The sequence below is a fragment of the Elephas maximus genome, chromosome 19 (genome assembly GCF_024166365.1).
Source record: "Elephas maximus indicus isolate mEleMax1 chromosome 19, mEleMax1 primary haplotype, whole genome shotgun sequence".
Classification (NCBI taxonomy): Eukaryota; Metazoa; Chordata; class Mammalia; order Proboscidea; family Elephantidae; genus Elephas; species Elephas maximus.
The window spans coordinates 69708934-69733857 of NC_064837.1; the positions used below are offsets into that span (position 1 = coordinate 69708934).

General features: G+C 60.2%; 1 protein-coding gene across 1 annotated transcript; it reads right to left on the minus strand.

The window, feature by feature from the left end:
* Positions 1–4144: 4144 nt before the first annotated feature.
* Positions 4145–10275, minus strand: CBX4 (chromobox 4). Its single transcript, XM_049860555.1, has 5 exons — positions 10115–10275; positions 9936–9979; positions 8768–8833; positions 6645–6711; positions 4145–6392 (listed from the first exon to the last, which is right to left on the minus strand). The coding sequence occupies exons 1-5, from the start codon at positions 10181–10183 to the stop codon at positions 4986–4988; spliced, it is 1653 nt and encodes a 550-aa protein (XP_049716512.1). The 5' UTR covers positions 10184–10275; the 3' UTR covers positions 4145–4985.
* Between the last annotated feature and the right edge of the window lie 14649 nt (positions 10276–24924).

Here is a 24924-nt window from a genome sequence, read left to right on the forward strand (position 1 = left end):
CACCCCCACCACCCATCTGCCACCACCCATCAGCCACCACCCATCTGCCAGTGGAGGCCTGCACGCTGCTGGGATGCTGAACAGGCTTCAGCAGAGATTCCAGACTAAGATGGACTAGGAAGACGGTCCTGGCGATCAGCTTCCGAAAAATCAGCCAATGAAAACGTTATAGATCACAACAGCCCAATCCACAACTGATCACCGGAATGGTGAGGGACAGGGCAGGGTTTCATTCCACTGTATACGGGGTCACCAGGAGCTGGGGGCTGGCCTGACAGAAGCTAACAAGAAGAAAACAACAGAGACAACTGTAGGACCAACCTCACGGAGCTGGTGCGAGAATGAAATGAGATGACCCCCCTAAAGGCCTGGCACTCAGTCAACGTGAACTGTTCTCACACACCGCAGAGGGAAGAGGAGGAGGAGGGTGGGTGGAGGTGGGTTTCTGATCCAGCTGCCACGGGAAGCGGACACTTGTATCCATGAACAACAGCCTGCAATATTCTCTCCTGTCTTGTCCTCTTCTCCGGTGAGCAGCGGATGTAACGCGGAATAGCAGAATAAGGTTGTTTGGTAAAGCAAGAGAGTTGAGTTTTCTAACAGCCCAGACTCGGCTCATCGGTGCCCAGCCCCGGCTCATCGGTGCCCAGCCCCAGCCCTCCTCTGTCCGCATACCCTGCTCAGTGACCCAGGATAAAGCTGAAGGGGCCGAGGACGAGGTCCAGCCAACAGAGAATTCATGGAGCGGAGCGGGGACTGAGGGCAGAATGCGGACGTTGAGGGCGGCTTGCTGCTTTATAGAGGGGATGGGAAAGGAGGCTAGGACAGTGGGGCTGGAGGTAAACACCACCACATACCTGGCCCTTAATTAAGCTAAGGGTCAAGGCCAGAAGTCGTTGGACAGCATTTGGATCTGACATGGGATGTTTAATGTCCCCTGGTGAAAAAATAACCAATGTGTTTACTTAGGGGATTTTCCAGAAGTGCTCAGTGCTCCTCCTGACCCAATTCATCCTCACCTTTATCGTGTGTCTTTTAAGGAGACAAGGCAACTGGGGCGTAGAGAGGTAAAATTTGCGGTGAGGGGAGTGGGTGCAGCGGTCAGGTGTGTGCTGTCCTCCTTGTATCTACCAGAAGTTGGGGCTGGGTGTGGGCGACCATGGGGAAGTGCCTCGATTTAGGAGCCCAAGGTAGGCCAGAGACACAGGGGCTGACCTGGTCTTCCCCTGACATTGTGTGGGTGTCTCACCTGCACAGAGGAGATGCCCACCCCCATCTTAAATCACAGGCGAGGGTCCCTCCAGCATTCAGAACCCCATCCCAAGCTGTGTGCCCCCACTCAGTGTCATTACTGTAACCGTGCTCACAGGATTCATGCTTTCCAATTTCCTGTCCCTGCTCTTTCTTGTTGGACTGAAAGTTCCCTGTGGGCAAGGACTGACGGTGTGGATGCTTCATTCAGGGTCCAAATTGGGCTTCCAGGTAAAATCCAGGACACTCAGTTAAATTTGAATTTATGATAAGCAATGCATTTTTTTTTCTCTAAGTATGTCTCCAATATTTCATGGGACATACTTAGACTAAAACAAGTATGCATTGCCACTGGAAATTCAAATTTGAATTTGCTAAATCTGGCAACCCTAGATCCCAAGCACCCTGGGTCTTTATCTCCTCCACTCTTCTGAAGATGAGCGGGGCCAGGGGGCAGGCTGCAGGGAGGCCAGAGCTAGGAGGGAGACAGGGGTGGTGCAGGAGGGCCAGCTGCTGGAGGGGGTGGGGTTCAGCTCCCGCCTCTAGACGCAGCCCCATCAGAAAGATTCCTCTTGAAAAAAGCAAAGCCATTTGGGTTTCCAAGAGCACAGAGAGGGACTAGTTCCTTGTTTTCCTTCTCCTCATCTGGGCTGGGGCTTAGAAAGAGGGCTCATAACCCCTTCTTTTTGCAGGGCAGAAAAGAGGTGGTCAGATGAGCAGCCAGCCTCCAAGTTAGAAAGAAGCATCCACACCCATGAGAAGTGGGGCAACACATTTTCCACACCCAAAGGCCCTACAAGAGGAAAGTCTCCAGCCCCCTCCTGTCAATGCCAGGGCCCCGACCCTCTTTCTGTGCCTCTGACACATCCTTACAGGCATGTGTGCCGGCAGCCTGTGGGGCAGTCAATTGGCAGGCTGAGTACATAGTTTGTTTCTATGTACACGGCCACACGGCCCGGGGCATATGGTTTTGCCCACCAGAACCTCACTCTTACCCTACAGGGAACCCCAGATCCATGAGGGAAGGGTGGGATGCCCCAATAAGCTGGGCATGCCCGAGGAGCTCACACCAGGCCACCATCCCTCTGGGAGACAGAGGGAGTCCTGGACATTCCACTGGGTCTGGCCCCAGGCTGGGGCCCCCAGCAGCTCCTCCCAACCCACCCATCACCTCTGTCCTGTTGCCCGCCTTCGAATTCAGCAGCTAGGCTCTGCTCAGGACCCTGTCCTCAAAGACCACCCCAGAAGGCCTGGCCATCAGGTCACTTTCAAGGCCTTGGACCACCTGCAGCCTCTGCCTTTCCCTGTCTGCCCTGGGGGAGTGCCACCCTGGCCACCACTCCCCCGCTGCCTGGCAGAGGCCACAGGGAAGGGGTACCACCAGGGGCTAAAGCTTGCTCCCAATTGACCCACTGTGCAAAACCAACAAGGGGCTCCCCTTCCCACTCCCTGTCTTCCAGCCCTCCTCAACTAGAAAAACAGGGAGCCAAAATGAGGCCTGGAGGTGCCTTTGTGAACCAGGCCCTGAAGGACAGGCCTGATTCTACAAGCAGGCAGCCTGCCAGGAGCAGCACCCTCACCCCCCTCACTCCCAGGGTGGCAAAGGGCATTCATTACATGGAGGGGGAGGGGGCTGTGCTCACTCTAAAGGGGACTGGGGTGTGGGGGAATGGGAGGGCCAAGTCACAAAAGCCAGCGCCAGCAACTCCCAAGGGTATTTTTTGAGAACTTCCCTCCCCTCCCCTCCCCTCCCCCTGCGCGGCGCCCCTCCCCCACCCCAGCCGCAGGTGGCCTGCAGCCAACACTGGCCACACTGTCCGCATTCAGGCCTCCCGCCCTCCCGGCCCTCTATCTCTGCCCCTGGCCGCCCCAGGACTGGCTCTCTGCCCCCCCCCATTCTGAACTGCGGTGACCTCTTCCGCCCTGGCGCCCTGGACGGCTTGGCCTCCGTCCCGGAGGACAGGCAGGGGCACGGAGGCCCCCAGCAGCCCCGAGCCCCAGGCCCCGGGCGGCCACCCCGCCAGGGGGGAAGATCGCTGCGTCTGCAGAAAGCGGGCTGCCGCCTGCCCTGCTCGAAGCTTCCAGGCAAGCTGGCAGCACCCGGAGCTAGGCCCCTCTGATCCCCCCCTCGGTCCCTTAACCCCTTTCTCCCCAAGTCGCAGTAGCCCTGGCCTTGCCACCCACAGAGAGAGGGCTGAGATGGGGACAGCCCTCCCCGCTCACGAAAGAAGCGGGGGCAGGGCCGGGCCCTCTCCTGCCACCTCGCAGGAAGCACCCGGCCCGCCCGCCCCCAACCCCCCCCCACCGCGTCGCGCCTCCAGTCTCTGGCCTGGTTGTTTCCGGGGAGAGTGCCTGGCAGAGAAAGAGCCTCGGCGGCTTCCTCCGTGGGGCGGGGCCCTGATGGCAGCAATGGACGCTGGAGAGGGTGCAAGTCCCCTGCCGCTCAACCTGCCCTACAAGGCAGGGATTGCCAGAGAGAAACATCTTCATGGTGGCAGGGCCTGCACCGGGTGGGACGCCCACGGGGGGGGGGGTGGACGCCCACGAGGGGGTTAGCTGGTCGGGTTGGTGTGTGGGGGGCTGGCCCCACTCGCGTCTTTGCGCCCCTTACCCCTCTCCCCACCACTGCCTGCTCCCAGGGTGGCCAGGGTGTCGTGGGTGCCACCTGACCGACTGACGTCAGCACCCCCACCGCAGGAATCCCCTCCCCGTTGGCGGCCCACCCGACTCCCCTGTGCGGGTCACCCCTCCTGAGGGCGTTGCCACCGGAGAGACCCGTGCACGTGGCTTTGCCAAGCTTTAGCGCAGGTCGCGCAAGTATTCCTCCTGAGACCTACAGCCGAGCTGGGGTGGGGAGGGGGGTTCCGCAACCTCTGAAGTCCCTCTGTGCTCATCGCAAACGGCAAACGGGCACCTTCAACATCACCGTTTAATATTTACATTCAAGCAGGTAATAACCGGAAGCTCAGACTTCAGACATTTCTAATAGCAGCAGTTTCTAGACAGCTTGTTTAGCCTTTTAACAAACTTTTTTTTTTTTTTTGCACATAGAAACAAGACATCCATGTGTACAGTATCAAAAAATATATACCAAGGTCACCGGTATTGCAGGTGCTGGGGAGGGAGGAGGGTAAGAAATGAAATCAACTGAAATACTGAATGACGGGGGAGAAAGGGCAACAGAAAATAGTTTGTCTGATATAGAATATAACATGATCTAGAGGAAACTCCATAAATCTAGGTTTTTATATTTCAATATATAAATACCTACAAATAAATATATATATATCAGCCCGGAGGGGGTGGTTGGGCCTTTTGAGCTCAAACAATACATTTCAATAATAACACCACGTACAAACGGGAGCAAAGTCAGCACTTGACAAGTTAGCACGGTTAAAATATAATACTATAACTCTGCGACCCCCGCGCCAGGCTGCCCTGTCAGTCCCCAGGCCCACGGGACAGGGGTGGGGAGCAGAGCGGCGCAGCTCTCCTCCCGCGTGGGCAGCGGAGGGGAGGGACTGAGGCCGCGACCCACAGGCACTGCGTGAAGGGAGGCAGTGCCCCGCGGGGACGCGGAGGGCTGTGGCTCCGCGGTTATTTCCGGGTCCTGGCCTTGGGAACCTGCAGGCTCTCCACTGGTCTGAAAGAGGGGGAGTCTGCCCCAGGCCCCAGGTGCTAGGTCCCCAGAGGGGACGACACTTCCCCTTCCGACGCCCTCCGGCTACGTGAGGCTACACCGTCACATACTCCTTGAACGTGACGGTGAGGCAGTTCGCGGTGACGTCAGTGATAATTATATTCCCAAAGAAGGGCTTAAATTCGGCCAGCGGCTCCTCGGGCTCGTCCTGGGCCTCTGCAGGAGGCTTCTCCGCCGCTGTCGCCGGCACCGCGGCCACCGCCACCGCCGCCGCCGCCAGCGCCTCGGGCTTCACCTGGCGGGAGCTGGGCGGTTCCCCGGCCTCGCCCCGCGTCTTGATGCAGCGCAAGTCTATGGGCTCGTCCAGGTCCGAGTCCAGCAGGATGACCTCAGGCTGTGGGAGGGCGGCGGCGGCAGCCGGCGGCCCGTCGGCTGGGCGCTCGGCGGCCGGGCTGCCCCCCAGGCAGGTGGGGGTGCTGATGCTGCGCGCCGTCAAGCGCTTCTTGCAAGGCTCGCGCTCCCCGTGGGTCTCCGAGAGGCAGCGCTTGCGCGCGTGGGAGAGGTTGAGGCCGACGGCGTGGTGGTGGTGATGGTGGTGGTGGTGGGGGAGCGGGTGCGTGCTCCGAGCCGGGTCCCAGGCCAGCAGGTCGGGCTTGGTGGTGAGCTGCAGGGGCTGCTCGCCGAAGGCCTCCTTGGCCGGGGAAAGCTTGCGGGAGGCGGCGTCCTGGGGTTGCGGGTCTCCGGCCCCCGGCGGCTCCTCCTCCCTCCTCTTGGAGGGCGCGTCCGCCTTCTTCTCCTCGGCGCCCGATGCCTTTTTGAAAGTCCTGTCGGCCGGGGGGTGACGCTCCTCGGCCGGGCGCTTCTTGTGGCTGGGGGAGCGCGCCTCGCCCTCGGCCGCCTCGCCGGACTTGATCTTCACCGCCTGCATGCCGTTCTCCATGTATTTGCTCATCACGATCACGATGCGGCCGTTCTTATTCTTGTTCTTGACGATCTTCATCTTGCCCCCAATCCCGTTGCCCGTCACCGCTTCCTTGGGGGTCGGCGTCATGCCGTTGGGCGGGCCCTTCTCGGCGCCCTTGCCTGGAGCTCCTGCCGACCCAGCTAGGGGCTTCACCGCTCCCAGGTAGCCCTTGGCCCCCGCGCCGTGGGCCCACTTGTCGGTTGGGTGGCCCTTGGCGCCCAGGTCCGGGCAGGTGGGGCTAGGCGCCTCCTTGTGGCCGCCTTGGTACTGCAGGTCGTACATCTTGGGGTCCGGCTGGTAGGGGTGGTGCTTCTTGCTGTTGAGCTGGTAGTAGTACTTGCCGCTCTTGCCCGGCGGCGGGGGCTTGCCGGCCCGCTCCTTGCTGTGCGGCTGGTACTGGTGGTGCTTCTTGCTGTTGAGCTCGTACTGGTGCGCCTGGCCCTTGCCCTGCGCACCCAGCTCCAGCTTGGCTCGATTGTCAGCGGAGGAGTCCTGGAGTCCAGTCAGCACATTGGAGCGACGGGCAAAGGTAGGTACCTGCGAGAACCCGGGAAGGTGAGAGAAGGGAGCAGGCCCGCCCCAGGGCATGCCGGGAGCATCAGGAGTCCCAGCCCCCGCTCGGTCTGCAGCTGCGTCATGGGGGGCGGGGTGTGGGAGGTCTAGCAGAAAGGAAGCGGAATTGGGGTGTCCGGAAGGAATTCCCACCGCCCTCGGGGTCTGGAGGCAGCTCAGTAGTAAGGCCAAGTGAAGGGCTGGGGGGGGCGGCCTGGGGCCGGCGGGTGTATTCACCTGCACCACCAGCGGCTTGGGCTTCGGGCCTCTCTTCCGATATCCCATCAGCTGCTCCTGCCGTTCCCTGGGGGGAAGGGGGGGACAGAGGGCAGCGCCGTTAGCCTCAGGCTCATCTTCCGTCATTGCCATGCCTAGAACCTGTGGTGACCCCCCTCGGTGAGCAGCGGGCAGGGGGCCCACAGGACCCGGAGGGATAAAGAGCAAGGGGCAGAAGGTCGCCTCTGCCGCCAGCTGGGCGCCTCTGTCCGGTCCCAGCTCCCCACTTCATGCTGGCGTCCACCCGCATCTGCCCAGGGTGTCCTCGACGAAGGGCCCTCCACCTCTGTGTTCCGCACCTGAACTAGCGCCCAGCGGCCCTGCCCGAGCGGCAGCGCAGGGCTGGGTCGCCGACTCTGCCGGCCGCAGCCTCGGGCCCCCGGGGCCCTGCGCAAAGTGGAGTGGGCGCGGGGGTCTGGGGACAGCAAAGCCGTCCAAGCGAGGTGGGTGCGGACCTAGTCCCTCTCCGTCAAAGAGGAGGGATGCTAATGACCTCATTAAGATTCAGATAACGAGTGCTGCCGGCAGAAGGGAGGACTCGTTTTCTTAAAGGCCAGCCACTAAACAGGGGGAGGGGCTGCGCCCTTGTTTACACAACGGCAAATGAGCCAATTAGGGGCTGGGGGCGGGGGCCGGCCTCGAAGCCAGGCCCGGCCAGGTTCGCAGCCACCTGGTGAACCCCGACAGGCGGCCCGGGGGGCGGGGCACAAAGGGCAGCCTTCTAGTCCGGCTCCGGGCCACATCGATGTCCAAATTATTAATCAAGCCTGCGAACCGTGGCGCCGGTCAATACAGCTGCCGGGCGTCCGCCTGGGGTCCTGCCGAGGCTGACCCTGCCTCGGCTGAGGACCGGTCGATTCGGTTGCTGCCCGGCTGTCCACGGAAGAAGAGGGCGCCTCTCAGGCGTTTGCCAAAATAAGCATCCCGTTCCCAGTTCCCCAGCGATCCCACCCCACCCTGCTCGTGGGCTAACTCAGGGGGGTTCCACCAGGCCCTGGGGCCAGGGCCCGTGCCTGACTCTGAAGTTGCCTGGCATTGCAACAGCCTGCGTTTGAATTCTTCAGGGACCTATTATGCAACATGGCATCAGCCGCTGACATGGTTACAGGGTGGTGAACTCCCAGGTGGAGTCGGGGCAGGAGCCCTGCTCGGCGCCCCCCTGCGCCGCGGGAGAGCAACTTCCCTGTCGGTCGCTGGCTCAGAGGGTCTAAAGTTTAGAGTTTTAGCGCCAAACACGCCACAGGAAATAATGCAAAATAAAAGGGGGGGGGGGAGGTTGGAAGGCTGGAAGGCGGCGCGGTGGCCAAGCTCCGGGCTCCTGCCGTTCCTCCCTTCCTCACCCTCCCTCCTTCTGCCCTCCCGAAACAGAGAACCACAGCCACCGGCGGCGGCAAATCCAGCTGCAGCAGCTGCAGCGTGACAAGCATCTGCGCAAGAAGATGAGCCCCTATGAAGAAGCCCCCTCACCGGGCAGCGCCCATCTTACACCCTCAGAGCCAAGCTCCCCCCGCCCCCGGCCCGGAGGATAGGGCGCCCTGCCCACCAGCAGCCCAGTGGCGGTGGGGGGGCGTCCGAGGCATCAGGGCTAGACAGAATCTGTCCCCTGACGATCCCAAGCTCCCTGGGGGGTGCAGGTGGGGGATAAGGCCTTGTCAACTTTTCTCCAGCCCCCAATAGGTTAAGTGCAGTTCCCTGACGTCCCGGCTGTTTCACAATGCCAGCCAGGTGTCGGTGCCAAGGGGCCGGTGGCTTCAGGAAAGCAACACCTTGGCCCTGGAAGTGGAGCTGCAGGTGTGCGACAGGAGGGGGGCCGCGGGACCCAGAGCCACCCACAGTACCCTTTCAGCAGTTCCCCCCAAAAGCAAGCCTCGACTTCCCCAGCCCTGCCCCCACCCCAGGCTGCAGCAACAGCCAAGGACGTTAGTTAGAGAGGAGGCGAGATCGCAGCCAGGCCCGTTCAGGCCAGCAAGGGTGGGGGGGGACATGTCCCCCTCCCCCACCCTTCCCCTTTTCCTATTGCTTGCAGCGCCCACTTTCCCATATACGGTCACGGCTGCAGGCCGTGGCTGCTGGGGGACGCTCACCTGTTCTGGAAGGCGATCAGCAGCCGGGGATCCAGGATGTTCTCCTCGGGTTCCCACGTGTTATATCTTGCAAGGGAAAAGGGAGGGGGACACGGCATAAAACAGGCGAGCCAGCTTCTCGGCCTCCAGGTGGGGAATGACATAAGGCCCTACTCTGTCTTCCTGAACCAAAAGCTATTAAGCCGTAGATGTGGGGGGTGGAGGGTGGATTTCCGCAGGCCAGATACACTCCCTGATACACCCCCCCCAAGTCAAATAAACACACAAGGGCAGGGAGAAAGGGGAGCGGTAAGGAAAATCAAACTAGCAGTTTATTTTGCAGTTGTCAAGAATTTTAAGCATGTTACCGCGACATGTTCCAAAGCCACTTTGCCCACCAGGCACCCTACGTGCAAAGCAGCCGAAATGCAAAGTCGCAGTCCCCTCCTCCTCTCCCCAGCCCCGAGTCTCCACGAGAGCTTCAGACGTTCTCCATTTGACCCCTAATCCTATAACCGTCAACCGGGCGGCCCCCCCACACCCCCTCGCGGCCCAAGAGCCCGCTGTCACAGGCAAGCAAACCCCAAATACTCGGCAGCACAAAAATATGCCTCTGTGTGTGTGTGTGAGTGTGTGTGTGCCTGCGCGTCTGTCTCCATCCGGTGCCATCGCATTTCAAATTAAAAAAAAATATTCCCTACCAAAAGCGCCGCAGTGACAGTTCCCAACATTTTCTGCCTTTTTGCGTCCCCTCCCTGCACCACTAGGAGGGAGGAGGCTCACAATTGCATTTTCGTCGCTTTTTAATTTTTTTTTTTTTTTTGGTTTTGCAATATGGAGCCGTTCGGTGGAGGGAAAGGGGAAAGGAGCCATTTTCTGCTGCACATCAGTCAGTGCCTGCGCCCTCCCTCCCTGCGCCGGCCTCCCCGGCTCGGCCCCGCGTCTCTCCAGCTCCTCCGGCTCCTTTTAGTGCATAAATTAGTGATGGCATTTCCCGGAGAGCCGAGCACAACACAGGGCGCCCGGCTCGGGCTGGCGGCTCGGCTTCCCTAGTGCCTGCCACCGACTTCCCCACCCCCTCCTCCGCCACCCCGCCTCCTGGCCGCCCCCCGCCCTCCACCCCCCACCCCCGGCTGGTCCAGCGGCCGAGCCCCGGCCTGGCGCCCCCTCCTCCCTCCCCGCTACTTACTTGGGGGACCAGCCTCTCCATTTCACCAGATACTCCACTCTGCCCTGCGGGTGGAAGAGACACGACTCCATCAGCTTCCGCGGGATCCCCGCTCCGGCCGCGGCTCCCCACCCCCTCCCGCTCCGCGCTCCCGGCCGCGGCTCCCGCGCCGCCCGCTGCCGCCCCCGCGGCCGCCCTACCTTGCGGATCCGCTTTTTCTCGATGCTTTCCACGGCGAAGACGTGTTCGCCGACAGCTGGCAGCTCCATGGCCGGGCCGAGTGCGCCGGGGCGCGGGGCCGGCGCCGCTGCAGACGCTGCTGGCCCCACGGGCGCCGCTGCCGCCCTGGCTGAGGCGCCGCCGCCCGGCCGCCCTGGCCGCCCTGCCGCCCGCTCGCCCGCTCCGCCGGCGGCCCTCCGCTGCCCGCCGCCCGGCTCGGCTCGCGCTAGCTCAGACAACTGAGCCCGGGCCGCGGTGCACAAGAACTCATGCAAATCCCGGACGTCAGCGGGCGGGGCCTGACGGGCCAGCACGGCGTCAGGGGGCGGGCCACGGCCCGGATTGGCGCAGCCCGGCCTACCCGAGGCCCCGGCCGGGCGGCGGGGGAGGGAGCAGGACGCGGAGGGGGCCGGCGGGGGGGAGGGGGCCGGGCGGTGCAGGGGAGAGAGCTGCGAGCCGGGCGAGGGAGCCTGCGGGAGGGAGCGAGGGCCGGGCGGAGAGGTGTGTCGCCTGGGGGCGGGGGTGACAGGGTCAGGGCAGTCTCTGCAGCGATCCCCGCCTCTCGCCCGGCTCCTGGGCCTCCCCCTCTCAGCTCCTGCTCGGCGTGCCTGGCCCGGGACCCCTGCTGGGTGTCACGGAAGCATCGACTGCAGTTCACAGTTGCGCCGAATTGCGTCATGTGCGCTCCGGACGCCGGGGAACCGCCGGCAGGGAGCGGAATCCGGGTCGGGGCAGCTCGCGCCCCCCTCTCCGCGCCCGCTGCCCCGCCCCGCGCGACTTCGGGCGTTTAGGAAAAGGAGGGCAGGAAGAGACAGGACTGGGCGCGAAGCACCCAGCAGGGAGTGTGCAGAAGGGACGAGGATGAGAAGCAGCCAGCCCTCGGGCCTTGGGGCGCGAGAGCCGTGACCAGAAAGGGGCTCAGAGTCGGATTCCAGCCACCCCCTCCATCCAGATCCGCTTCGAGTTTACGCTCGACTTTCTCATTGGCGGGGCGGGGGATGTCTGGTGTCCAGCAGCCCCCGCAGCCAAGCAGCGGAGAGGCGGGGAGATCAGGGAGGGCGCAGGGGCTTTCGGGGTCGGCTCGAAGCAGGGATCCGCAAAGGGTTGGGGCTGAGTCGGGAAGAGCCGGGCGGTGAATGGAATGGCGACAAGCCACGCCTTCGTCACGAGTTCGCGCTCCCTAGTCCCCGGCGGAGCCGAGGCCCTCCCGACGCGGCCAGAGAGGCCGCCGAGTGTGAAGTTTAGCACCTCCGGGCGGCGAGAGAGCATGTTCCGGCGGCGTGCTCCGGAGGGGGAACTGCGGTGCCCCCTCAGCGGCCTCCGGAGGGCATCGCCAGCGGGCCGCCATCACCGTGGGGTCCGGGGAAGGGGGGCGAGGGACGGGAGCGGTAGGGGCGCGCCTGCCCTGGGTCCTGCTTTTGAAGGACCGAGCAGGAAGCTTGCGCAATCTCTTGGCTGAGCGTCCACCGAGCAAGACAGGGAGGGAAAGAAGAGCAAGTATAGGGGGCAAGAGCCATCCGGGTCTCGGCGCTCGCCCAGCACGCATCTCGGAGTGCCATAAAGGGACTGCACCCGAGGTCGGCGAGGCCGGGAGGGGCCAGGTGCAGCAGCGAAGCCCCAGAGCACACCCAGGGCGCGTGTTCTTCCAGGAACCCGGGGAAGCCTGAAGAAGGTCTGGTGTCTGAGAGCGCACACGTTGACGCCACCGTTCCACCATGCCGTCGGCAGCTCGCGGGCACCGCGACAGCGGTGGCTCTGCGGTAGTGGCGGTCGCTGCGTAGGGGACCGCGTGGCTCCTCCTCCTACAGGGATGCTGGGTGGGGGCGTCTCCCGCGGCAGAGAGCGGCGCAACCTGCAGCCACTCTGCTCTCCGACTAGCTCGAGGCGCGAACCGGGAACTCCCTGAGAAGTCTGGGAGGGTAGGTAGGGACAGACAAGGTGGGGGCGACCCCTGCCTGCTGTCCCCTGACCAGGGGCTCACATGGTTTACACAAGCTGGGGGAGGTGAATTCTTTTTTGGGGTAACAGGGAAAGGTCTATCTCCTCCAGCTGTTTTCGGGCGTTCACCGAGCCTCTTGTCCAAGGGAAGGAACTCTCGTGTGAGACAATCGGCTCTTGAGGGAGACAGGTCCCCTAGGTCGGCACAGGACGCTCTGTCAGCCGGCAGTCACTGGTTGGATTGAGCCAGCTGTCCAGACTGTCGGCGCTATCTCGGTGGGTCGTGAGCTCTGCAGCAACCGTGTCTCGGCTGTCCCCTCTTCCGGGAAGGGGCTGAACTTCCCGACACTCTGCCGGCCCCCTCGCTCGAAAATCCCCTGGAAAATGCGTCTCGGGAGTTGTTGCCGCGGCGTCCAGGTCCGGGGGGATCGGGGGAAGGCCAGTGGCTGCTGAGCCTCCCGGCCACCAGGGGCATCGGACTCCGCAGGCTGCGGCCCTGCTCGCTCGGCTTGGACCATTCGGGGATCCGCGCTGGGGACCTCGGGGCCACACGGCGGGGCCCAGAGCCACGACGGCGAGTTCGCTCAGGAGGGGGCCGCCTGGGCCCTCGACCCCGCTGGGGAGGAAGCAGGCCTGCTTGCCCACAGGCAGATCTTTTCTGGATCTGAATGTGCCGCAGCGCAAAGAGCCGCCAGACTCCCCGACTGCATGAGTGGTTCCCCTAAGCACCTCAGAAGACCCGGGAGCCGCGGCCGCCCCGCCCGGGACGACTCAGAAAGCTACTGAAACACAGAAGCATCCGCGGGGTCAGAGCAGCGCGCTTCCCTTGCGCGGCTGTTTTGTCTTGGTGCGGGGTGGGCGGATTTGGAGAGAAGTCCACACCGGGTCCCCGTCCTCACTTGAGGGCCGGGCCTAGGCCAGCCCTCGCCAGCCAGCGTGTGGCGGAGGAGTTCAGGTCCGCAGTAGGGCGAATGTGCGGCACAGTGGAGGCGGGACAAATTCGGGAGGGGACGGTGGGCGCCCCTGAAAGATAATCTGTCTCAGCCTCTCTGGGAAACCTCCCGCGGCCGCCCCGCCCACCCCACCGCCTGCCTTGGTCCCTCGGGGGGAGTTGCAGGCAAGTGTGGCCCTAAACCCGGGATTCCCAGAGCCTTCGGATGGGGCCCCTGCTCTGGACTGGGATACCTCGAGCCCCTGGGGGAACCCCGGACAAAGGTCGCCGGAGTACATATTTGACGTTACCCCGTCCCAACCCGGGTCAGGTCGCACTCCCCAGCTCTGCTGCAGGGCAGAAGCAGCCAAAGGGGCACTTTGGGCTGTGGCCCCCAGGGGCCCTCAGGGGCCCCGAGAGAGGAGGACGCCACCTCACCCAGCCCCAGGCTCCCGCCCCAAGTAGAAAGGGACGAATCAGCGGACCCTTGGGAAGCCTAGAACCTTTCATGGCTGAGGACCAGAGGGTGGTCACCAAGTGTCCGGTTGGAAGGGGCATGACCCTCCAAGCTGGCAAACAAACAACTTCTGAAGAAACACTCTCCCTGAATGGGCGCCCGGTCTGGGAGGTCCCCACAGCCGCCCACGGAGAGGCGGGCTCTGGGCTCAGCCGGCGCCTGTGTCTTCGCGGCCAGTCCCCGCACTGCCAGTGTTCTCAGTCGGGGTGGTTTTCCCCGCCGCAGGTGGGATGCCAAGGGGAATCACCAGCACTGACTACAAACCTGTCCCGGGCTTTCCTCGTGTTCACTTCTGTCCCCTGTCCTTAGCAGGGAACTTTTTTTGACTTCAGTGCTGGCATTTGTAATGTTGTCTTTTTAGCCGAGGGGACGCTGACCTAGTGGGCGTGTGCAAGAGGCTTTGGAGGAGCCACGCACTCTGCTGTCTCCACCCTCCTGGAAGGGTGGCTTGTTTGTAAGGCCACCCCTCTGCCCCCCGTGTCCCCACCCCTCTTTGTCATACTGCCCGCAACGGGACGGTTTTCATGTGGGTGGTGAAGCCCCAGACGCCCCGCATTCCACCAGGCAGGGCTGGAGGTGAGGGTCCAGGCAGGCGGCCCCGCAGGGGGCACCGGCGGGGGTTGGTCCGGGCGCCGCCAGGCAGTGGCCCCTGGGCTGGGACCGGCACCCCTCGGGGCCACGCGGGCGCCCTCCTCTACATTGCGGCACGCGGGAACCTCCCACGCCTAGGCTGGATGCGGTGTTTTCCGCGCGGTCGGCGGGCTCGCCCCCTCCCCAAGGACTGGCCGCTTTCCAAGCCGCTCGGCTGGCCCGCGCGCGCTCGTGTTTCCCTCGGCCCGGAGCCCGGTGCCCTCGGGATCCGTATTTCAAATGTGATCTTTCCAGCGGCTTCCACTGCCTGCCTGCCGCCGCCGCCGCCGCCGCCGCCGCTGCGCGCGCTCACAACGGCCTCGGCGGACTTGGTGCTGATTTATTCGGGGTTCGTTTGCCCGTGGCCTCCTCTCGGGGTACCCTTCGCCCCAAGGGTCGCCCCTCCGCGCCTGCGCGGGTGGTTTGCGCACGGCCGCCCCCGTGGCGCCCCCAGCCCGGCGGGCCCACACACAGGGACGAGCTCTTTCTTCCCTTTTCAACCAAGAACGGTTGCAGCACGCCCGGGAAAGGGGTGGAATCGCCGGCGGACCCGGGGTGCTCGTCAGCTTGAATGCGTTGGCCCGCCCCCGCTGCGCCCCCGAAACCCTGCGCCCCCAGGGTGAAGAGCGCGGGGAGGCATGGGGGGAGGGGTCACGGTCCAGGGGGCTGGTTTGCCCCCGCTCCTCCACCCAGAGCAGTGGACCGCAAGATCCGAGGCCCGGGGACGCCCCATCCCCCCAGCTGGCCGGGCGCGGGGGCTGGCTGCGGCCCGGAACCGCGAGGACGTACTGGGAGGCCGCATCCTGCGTCGCCGAGCGAGCGGGGAGGGGCGGAGGCTCGGGAGCCGAGGCAGCGCTTCGTCCCGCGTCTGATCGATCCCGGCGGGACTCGGACACCTGGGGGCGAGGGAGACACCCATACGGGGCCAAGGGGCGAACAGAGGGGTGCCCAGGGCTCGTGTGACGGGAGATGGCGGCTGGGAGGGCCCAGCCAGACCGTAGCTAGGCCTGCACTGCAGGGCGCTGGGTCCGGGGTGGAGGGGGTGCTGACGCCTCGGGCACCCCCAGAGTTCCATCTTGTCTGTATCAGGCCCCAGCTTTGGCCACTTTCAGAGCTGAGTCTGGCGGTGGTGCGACTTCGTCCCTCCCTATTCAGACCTGAGTCTCCGCCCCACGCCCACCTCGGAGTCTAAGGTCGTCGTCGGAGGTCAGCCAACCCATCCCCTCGCCCCGCCCTCCTGTATCCTGATAGAAATGTGTGGGTGTCCCTTCGACCCCACCTCCGGAAAGGTACACCAGGTTTTCACAAGAAGCCCCCCTGCCCAGCTTCTTCCGGAGGGCCGCTTCCTGGGATGGCCCACCCTGGGCCCTAGCCGAGGCCTGGCCTGACTGCTCCCGACGCCCAGGAAGGGCCAGGGCCGGGGCGCGAGGAGCCTGCACTCGCAACGCCCTCCCCTAGGGGGCGCGCTCCCCTTGGGCTGGCCCGTGGCTCCCGGCCTCCGCGCCTCTGCGGAGTAGGGAGGCGGTCTGGTCTGCACGCGGGGAGGTGGGGGTCTCGCTGCGGCCGGGTATGGGCAGAGGCGCCCTCTGGGCCCTGCCTCCTGCACCCACACCGCACGCTTCCTCTTCCCTCTGGCTGCCACACGAGCTGCATTTCCAGCGAGAGACAGCCGGCTCCGGGGGGACTTTGAACCTTAGGAGCCCTGGCATTGAGTGCCGAGAGCGCCTTTGTTTGGAAAATGGTCGCGGATCGCGAGCCCTTCCACTCCCTGGGAGAGGACACGCGTCCTTTTGAGTTTTTAAATGTACTTCTCAGGTCGAGAGCCTCACAGACCCCTTGTTGTGCTGTGGAAGAGCCAATGAGAATCGAACTGGTATTACCGCGCTGATTTCCCGGAGATCCAGGCCCCCTCCTAAAGGCAGGAAGGACGGTTCCAGGGGACAGCCGAGAATAGAAGCCCCGCCAGGACCTGTCCACCCTAAATTGAGAGTCACTTGAAAAAAGGAGTGTACTTTGCCTTGAAGTTCATGGCCTTCTGAAAGTGGCCCCAGTCTTCTGTGTAAGGGATCCCTGGCTGCCAAGAGATAGTCTAGGCAGGGGAAAGGGGCCCAGGCCTTAGGCCTCCGACGGAGTCAACGACCTTGGGAAAGGGCAGGAGCTGGGCATTTGTCTTGAGATTATTTACAACCAGAGGGTGAAGTTCTAGATTAAGTTCAGAGTTTCATTTTTCCGGGGCTTGGACAGACATGGAATGAGAGAAGGACTATCATGAGTATAGCTGTGTGAGAGTGGTTGAGAAAGTGTGTGGGTGTGTGTGCACACGTGCATATGCACACACGCCCATATATGCATTCATACACACGTGCATGCACGTACCCACGTGCACACTTGTGCACATACATGCACATGCACTCACATGTGTGCACACTTGGTCACACACATGCACACATGCACCCATGTGTGCTCACTCACATATCATATACAAACTCATACATATGCAAGTGCACACACACGTGCACACATTCATATGTATGTGCATCCTCACTCACACACATGCATGAACACGCACACATGCACGCACCCATGTGTGCACACACACATACATGCGTGCACTCACACATGTACACCCATGTACACACACACACACATATACTGGCAGAGTGTGCTTCTCCTTCAGGCCCAGGAGGAACAGCACCAGATTTAAAAATCAGAAGAAAAAACACCTTTTAGGTTGAAGAAAATGTTTTAAAATACAGTGTTAATGCATTTCTTTATACCACTGCAACTGGAAAATATACTTTTATTTATTTATTTTAATGGAGGAAGGAGCCCACAGAGGCAAATGTGCCCAGGGCCCACGTGGGGTCAGGACATGGCCCTGTTCCTGGAGGAGATCTCAGGGGCCACTCTGGGGGGAACACCCACTCACCTGGGTATGGCTCAGGCTGTGTCAGCTGTCCTCCTCCACTGAGGCCCCAGGGGCTGGGAGCTGTCGGCTACACTCGTCCTGGGACGCTTTGTGGGTGTTCTCACTTCAGAATGCAGGTTTCTGTCTGATGCTGCCAATATAAAGAGAATGAAAAAAGGACAGGGGAAACCAGGAAAGAAAACACAGGGCATGCGTGTCTTTCTTTTCTTTCCAGAATTCGATTCTGAGCGGTTCAGAACCGGCCCTGGCGCAATGGGTTCCCCCCCGGAGCTTGATCTGGCCTGTGTCAGCTCGACGATTGCCCCTAATTTCACTGTAATTCTATAATGGGGTGATTCGGTATTCTTTGACTCATTCAGATGGGAAGATTCAGAAATGGACCCTTGTTCCCTACCTCCCACCACCTTTCTTGAAGCAGGTGTTTGCTTTGATTTCAAAGAAAATGAAGAAGTTCCATACAGGGAAAGGGTCCTTCTCGTTTTGATCATATTGGTAATTACTGGGATTTTTTTTTTTTTTTTTTGGTCTGCAGATCAAGGAATAGAAGCAAAGAAATACTGCACAGAGCCAGAAAAATATTGCCACAGAAGCCTACGTGGGAGAGAAGTCTTTCTCAGAATTTTGAGAAACAGCTACAGCTGTTGTGTACACTGAGATACCCAGGATGGGCCCTCCCACACACTCTGCTGAGTGACTCTTCCATCTCCTCCTCGGAGACCCACTGGCGAAAAGACAGTCCCATTTACTAAGCCCGACTTCTGCCTTCTTTCCCCAGATAGACCCTGAGAGACAGACAGACAGGCAGACATGGATGCAACAGTCTGGGAGTTCAGCAAGTGAACCAAGGGCATCTTGGCCCCTGGAAACTTTCCGCGGGCTTTTCAGCCTGACCTAGGTGGAGCTATGCCTGACCAGCAGCCTTTGAACGTCACAGGAATTACGAAACAGCACTGCACTCCAATATGGGGCCAGCGAGTGTGGGAGGACGCGTCGAGCCCTGGGGCAGCTCTGGTTTTGAGAAACGAGAGGCGGGTGTTTATAGACACAGCCTGTGCAAGGAACTGGTGCGAGCAGCTTAGAAGCAGCATTGATTATGTGTGCCCTTGTTTTTCATGTCACTCGTTAGATGGCCTGGCTCTTAACAATGCCCACCATTGAGTCCCCCAAACTTCGGTCCTCCAATCCCACGAAGGAGTTCCTGGACTAGGGGTTTGTATGTCTGACACCCCCTTTTTATGGTGTTTTTAGGGAGCTTACAATCTAGTAAACTTTTTTATAAACAACTCATCCTTTACCGCCCCCCCCCCCCATCTGCTGGTAACCATTAATCTTCTTTTGTCCTGATGGATTTACCTGTTCTAGCTATTTTATGTAAGTGCGGTCATACAGCATGTGGGTTTTTGTGTCTGATGCCTTCCCCTCAGCATCAGGTTGTCGAGGTTGAGCCACGTGGTGGTGTGTATTGGGACTGCGTTCCTCTGATGGCTGAGTGATACTCTGCTGTGTGGACTGACCACGTCGTATTTACGCATATGTCTGTGGATAAGCATTTGGGTTCTTCCACGCTTTTGGCTGTTGTGAATAATGCTGTAATGAGCACTGGTGCACAAGTCTCTGTCTGAGTGCCTGCTTTCACGCCTGTTGGGACCATACCCAGGAGCGGAATTGCTGGGCCACATGGCGGTTCTGTTTAACTTGCTTAGGAACCATCAGCTGGACCATGTTATATTCCCACCAGCAGTGGATAAGGGTTCTAATCTCTTCGCATCCTTGCCAACACTGGAGCCCTGGTGGCACAGTGGTTAAGGCTCCAGCTGCTAGCCAAAAGGCCGGCAGTTCAAATCCACCAACCGCTCCTTGGAAACCCCCTAGGGGCAGTTCTGCTCTGTCCTGTAAGGTCACTATGAGTTGAAATCGACTTGGCGGCAATGGGTTGGGTTTGATTTTGCCAATGCTCGTTATTTTCTGTTTTTCTGACAATAGCCATCCTGGTGGATGTGAAGTTGTATCTCATCGTGGTTTTGATTTGCATCTCTCTGTCCCACACCCCGTTTTTGTGGTGAGATTAGAGTCAATGTGGAACACCTACCTCTGTCAGCCGCAACCCCGAGTAGACGAGGGTTTCCAGTGAGGTTGCTGAAACTTTCGTTGGGGCAAAGAGGAGCACCCCACTGGATGGATGGGCCAGGAGGGGTCCCCATCTTCTGCTCTTGTCATAGCAAAAGTGCTTGGTCCCCTTCCCCACCTTGGGCCACACTCCAGGCTGCCAAGCTGGTGCCTCTGAAGACAAAAGACCCAGGCACCTATAGGTCCAAAGAGAGAAGGGTCCTTTCTCTGTAAGGCGCTTCATCCACAAGTCTCTGCCTTTTCTTTCAAATCAAAGCAAACACCCACATCAAGCAAGGTGGTGGGTGGTGGGGGACATGGGTCCATTTCTGAGCCCTCCAATCTGGGTGAGTCACAGAGTACCATGAGGCAGAAGCGCTGAGAGGAGCTGGGCTCCAGGTTGCCAGGGTGAACCTGTCAATAGAGTATTGAACAAGACCATCCACGGCCTGTAATTGTCTGTCTCAGAGCAGGCAGCCTCTGGCTCTCCTTGCTCAGCGGAGCGCAGCAGGTTGAACTGAGCCTGGGGCATGGGAGGGCTGGGGGGGGTGGGGGTGGGGGTGGGGGTGGGGTGATCCGGAGAATGAGCCCCTCCCGAGAACCGCACATGTCTCAGACCTGGGGGTTCCTCTCCGCCCACACCCCCTATCCTGGCTTGTGACTTGAGGCGACACAAGGAGGTCCCTGGAATTTGTCCTCTGTCCTGAGGACCCTGTCCATGAAGGACCCTCTTACCCGATAGCTCCCTGCCAGCCCTGGACAAGTCCAGTGGGTTGTTTGTGTACTTAGCGAAGCCCTGTGTTGATGAAAATGAGGGGCTCCTTGCTCAAAAAGTCTGAAGACTTTCAAGATGGTGATGGCTGAGCGAGCCTGAGACACAGGGTGGGACCTTCTGAGGGGACCTTGTGGGGCTACACCACCGTGACACCTGCCCTGTCCCCTCCTCAGCAACTGGCTGCTCCAGCTCTGCTGGTTCTCCAGGGACCCCTCCTGCTCCTCTCTGGTCTCTGCTCCCTGCACCCCTGTGCCCACCATCAGGTCGGCTCACTCGAGCAACCAGAGTCCTTACAGGAGGTGAGCTGTCCTGTTAACCTCATCCTTGTCGGGGGGTACCGTAGGGCTGGCCACCTCCGTCAGGTGCCCAGCTGTGGTCGAGATGGTTGCGGCAAATGTTAGGAGGAGCCTGTGGCAAGGCAGGGAGTTTGAGGGGTGCCCTCATCAGTCCCCAATCTGCTAGAATCCTACCGCTGTGTATTTACCAGCACAAGCTGTACTGACTCATGGCGAGCCCCTGTGTGTCAGAGGAGAACCGTGCTCCACAGGGTTTTCAGGGGGTGAGTTTTTGGAAGTAGATGTCCAGGCCTTTCTTCAGAGGCACGTCTGAGTGGGCTCGAACCTTCAGCCTTTCAGCTAGCAACTGAGTCTGTTCACTGGTATTACCCCTCAGGGGCTCCAGTGTGACATTTACACACCCATTGCCCTCCTGTGGTCCCTGGGGGGTGCAAACCTTTAATGTGCTCACTTGCTAAGTGAAAGATTGGAGGTTCAAGTCCCCCCAGAGGTGTCTTGACAGAAAGGCCTGGCAATCTACTTCTGAAAAATCAGCCGCTGAAAACCCCGTGGAGCTCAGTTCTACTCTGACACACGTGGGGCTGCTGCAAGGTGAGGCCACCTCTATGGCAGCTGGCTTACCTGCCTCCCAGCCTCACCCGCTGTATCCCCTTCACCTGGGTGGGCTTGCTCCCCCCCAGGCCAACTGCAGCTGGGAGGCTGTTCACACTGTGGACACGCCCTCAGGTGGGGGTCCCCACCTATTGCACGTCATACCTCATCTGACGTGTCTGCTCCTTCCAGCAGTCTCAATGTCAGCGCCATGTGATCCTCCTTTGGCCCTGGGTCTTGACACCTGGTGGTGTCTCTGCCTTCCCTGCCTGTCCCACAGTCACCCACTCAGAGATGTCGAGATTCGCGTCAAGATTCAGGGAGTTCCAGCACCTTCAGACATGGCCAGGGCGCATTGGAGACCCACTGGCAAGCCCTTCTATCTAGTGGAGGCAGGAGAGCAGAGTGGTCAGGGCCAGGCTTTAGAGCCAGCCAGACCTCCCTGTGAGCCTGTGTGTGCATACACCGACACCTGTGAGACTCTTGGCCTCAGTATCTTTATCTGCAGAAGTGAGAGAAGACCTTCTCAGTTCAACACCCACAGAGAGGTCCAGGGCCCATGTGACTGGCCCGCCTCTCCTTCCACGTGCCCCCTGCATGCTCTGCCCCAGCCACACCAGCCCCCCTGCTGACCCTCAAACATGCCATGCTGCCCTGCCCGCAGTCTGGAGCACTCTTCATCAGGCATTTGCATGGCTGTCTCCCTTTCCTTCAAGTCTTTGCTCAAATGTCATCTTTCAGTGAGCCCACCCTGATCACCCCACCCCTGCAGTCCCACCCCTGCTGCTGTCCGCCCTCCCCCGCCCCGTGTCATCTCCTTTCTGTAGCACCTCACCCCCTGACAGACGGCATTGTCTGCGTATTGATTCTGTCCACAGTCTGGTGACCTATTGATGGTGCTCCTGCTGGGATGCACCTCCTCCAGGGTAGGGTCCTGCTCAGCTCCTTCTCTGACGATTCCCCAGCACCTAGAACTGTGCCTGGCACATCACAGACACCCAGGGGAGTACTAGTGAACTAAATGTTGAATAAACAGGACTTGGGTGAGGAGTAAGAAGGGGTTATATAGACAGTGGTGTGCTGGCTCATGGGAGCCAATGGCTACATTTTCAGAAATTTGGGGACTCAGCTGTTAAACAACAACAACAACATAGTGAAAGAAGCAGCCCAGACCAGTGGGTGGTGAGCCCCGGGGCCTTTCAGGATGGTACCCCTCAGTTTCTGCCCCCCGGACAAGATGCTTACCACCCTGGAGACTGCTCAGATGGCCCCAGACCCCTGGACAAATGTCCCCATGATCCTTGGGGTGCCTCATGCTGTGCTGTCTCTCCTCCCAGCTGGCTGGGGGACCTTGTGCCCTGGGACTCGTTATGACCACGTCCACTGGCCACTGACACTGATCAAATCCACCCTCCTGGCCTCTGTATCTGCTGGCCCTGAGTAGGACCAGTCCATCTCCATCCCCAACCCTGCTCTTACTGTTGGAAAGGATATCTTTTTTTTTTTTTCTTTTTTAAATGTTTGCATAAAGTATGCTCTAGATCAGGTGGCCAGAAAGGCCTCCCTGAGGAGGATACACGTGAACTATGATCTGTGTGTTGAGAAGGAATCAGCCATGCAAAGATTTGGGGCACAGTCTTCCAGGGAGAGGGGGTAGTGGGTGCAAAGGCCCTCGGGCAGGCATGAGCCTGGGGTGCTCAGGGACTGGCAGAAAGGCAGTGAGGCTGGGGTGGCGTGGGCTGGGGGATTGAGGTAGGAGAGCAAGCTGGGGAAGAATGAAGCCAGTGGGTTGTGTTTGGCCAAGTGGCTGTGATAAGGAGCATGGACCTTATTCTAACTGCTGTGGAAAGCCTTTGGAGGTTTTAAGTAGGGGAGTGATGGAGTCAGTACTTGCTGGCAAGACCCTGGGGACACAGGACAGTTCCCAGGACCTTAGAAGCAGCCTGCAGCATCAGCACTTCTTGGAGGCAGAGAGCAGCCCAGCTAGTGACCTTTCTGGAGGTCCTTTCCCTTCAACTGGTCATCTCTTAAGAAGTATCTCAGGAATAGCCATCACCCCACTCCAAGGAGTGTGGGTTTGAAGACTCAAACACCAAAGACAGTAGAGGGTAGTGCTAAAGAGGACAGACTCTAACAGTCAGACTGCTGGTGGAACCCACTGGACCATTCGCCTGCCCTGTGACCTTGAGTACCTGACTCATTGCCCTGTGTCTCAGTTTCCCCATCCAGAAAATGAGGTTAATGATAAAATGGCTGGTAGGCGTGGAGGGTGACTGATGAATACCCACAGACTAGCGCAGCGCCTGGAAGAGTTCCTGTTATTGTTACTAAGACAGGGAGCCACCCAGGGGGCTGGGTCAGACCCCTGCCCAGGACAGGCAGCCATGCCTTCCTTTGGCCACGGGGAGGGTGGGGATCCTGTTGGGATCAATCCTGTCTGAGATCCTTCTCTCCTGTCCTGCCCCACTGCTGTGCCTCCTTGAAAGCAGACGTTCTGTGTGGTCAGGGAAGGCTGGCCGAGGCTACTAACATCTGGGGACCAAGGTTGGTGTCTGGCGTGTGGGGCCCACCCAGCCCTGGAGCCTGGGCCCAGGGCTGATAATTGCCCATCAATGTCCCCTTGGTGTCTGGGTGCAGGAGGAAGGCTGTTTTCCCTGGGTCTTTCATTCCCAGAAAGTCCTTGGGCACGGGGGCAAGCACATCCTGGCTCAGGCTGTAGGGGCCGAACTGAAGACAGGCTCTGGGGGTGTGGGGCCTGCTCTGAGAATCAGGGCCCCTGTGCCCTCTATTTTGGGGAACACTATGTGTGAGGAGGTCTTTTTAGCCTGGGCACAATGCCAGCCTTGCACGCATGGCGGACCTCTCACTCGACTGCCCACAGGCCAGGCTGAGCTCCTGGTAAAGACATACCTGTCCAATCCCTACACCCCCTCCTGAGATGGTCACTACTCTTCTCAGTTCTGTGGGGAAACTGAGGCTTAGATAGCTGAACAATATGCAAGAGGGCACATGGCTACTTGAAGGGCGGAGCCAGCCTTCCAGCCTTCCAGCCTGGGGATGTCAGTCACAGGCCTCATGTCTCACTCCCCTCCCTGCACCCTGCCTGCTGCAGGGGGTCCTGGCAGGAGAGTCCTGAATCTTCTCTTCCTGCTGATCTTTGCTGAGCACCTTGAATGACCAGGCACAATGATGTGTTTTCTCACCCTCTGGTTCCCACGCTGAGCATGTGACTTTTCTGTGTGACCCATTTCACAGATGAGGGGACAAAAATCGGACAAGGCCCTGGCCTTGCACTGAGAATGTGGGGGGCCTTCTGGGGCAGGGGTTGTAGGCCCTTCTGCCAACACAGCCCTGAATGTGCATGACATGATCTTGAAACAAGTGGATCGTCCAAAAAACAACACTGGGCTTGGAGTCCACTCCGACTCATGGCGACCCCGTGTGTCAGAGTAGAACTGCGCTCCACGGGGCTTCCGATGGCTAATTTTTTGGAACTAGATCACCAGGCCTTTCTTCTGTGGCACCTCTGGGTGGCTGAGAGCATTAGCTGTTTGCACCACCCAGGCACTCTGGTCCCTAACAGGATGCCACTAAAATCCCCATCATCCCCCCTCAATATGTGGACAAAGTCTGAAAGGATGTACCTCTTGGGGTGACTCCTTCCCTTCCCACGACTCCTGCCCTGGGCGCAGTTGTCATCCAGGAAGGCCTGGACAGGGGCAAGCCCTTTGGCTTCCCCTGTTGACCTCCCCCTTGTCTGAGCCTCAAGTTCTTCTGGCATCCATCACCCCTTGGCCCTCTCTAACCTCATCTCCGACCCCCTGCTCCCCTTGGAGAAGCCCCATCCCAGCTGAGCAGCCTTCCTACAGCCCTCCTTTTGGGCTCTGGGCTGCTCAGGTCACCGAGTCTTCCCTATGTCCCAGGCATGGCACAAGGCCTTGAACCTACTGACTCCTCATAAAAGCCCTGAATTTTGATGTTTTACAGATGAGGAAACAGGCTCCTGGTTGAATAAATTGCTTTACACAGCTGCTGAGTGTTAGTGAGTGGGGACTGCAAACTGGGCCATCTCCAAGTT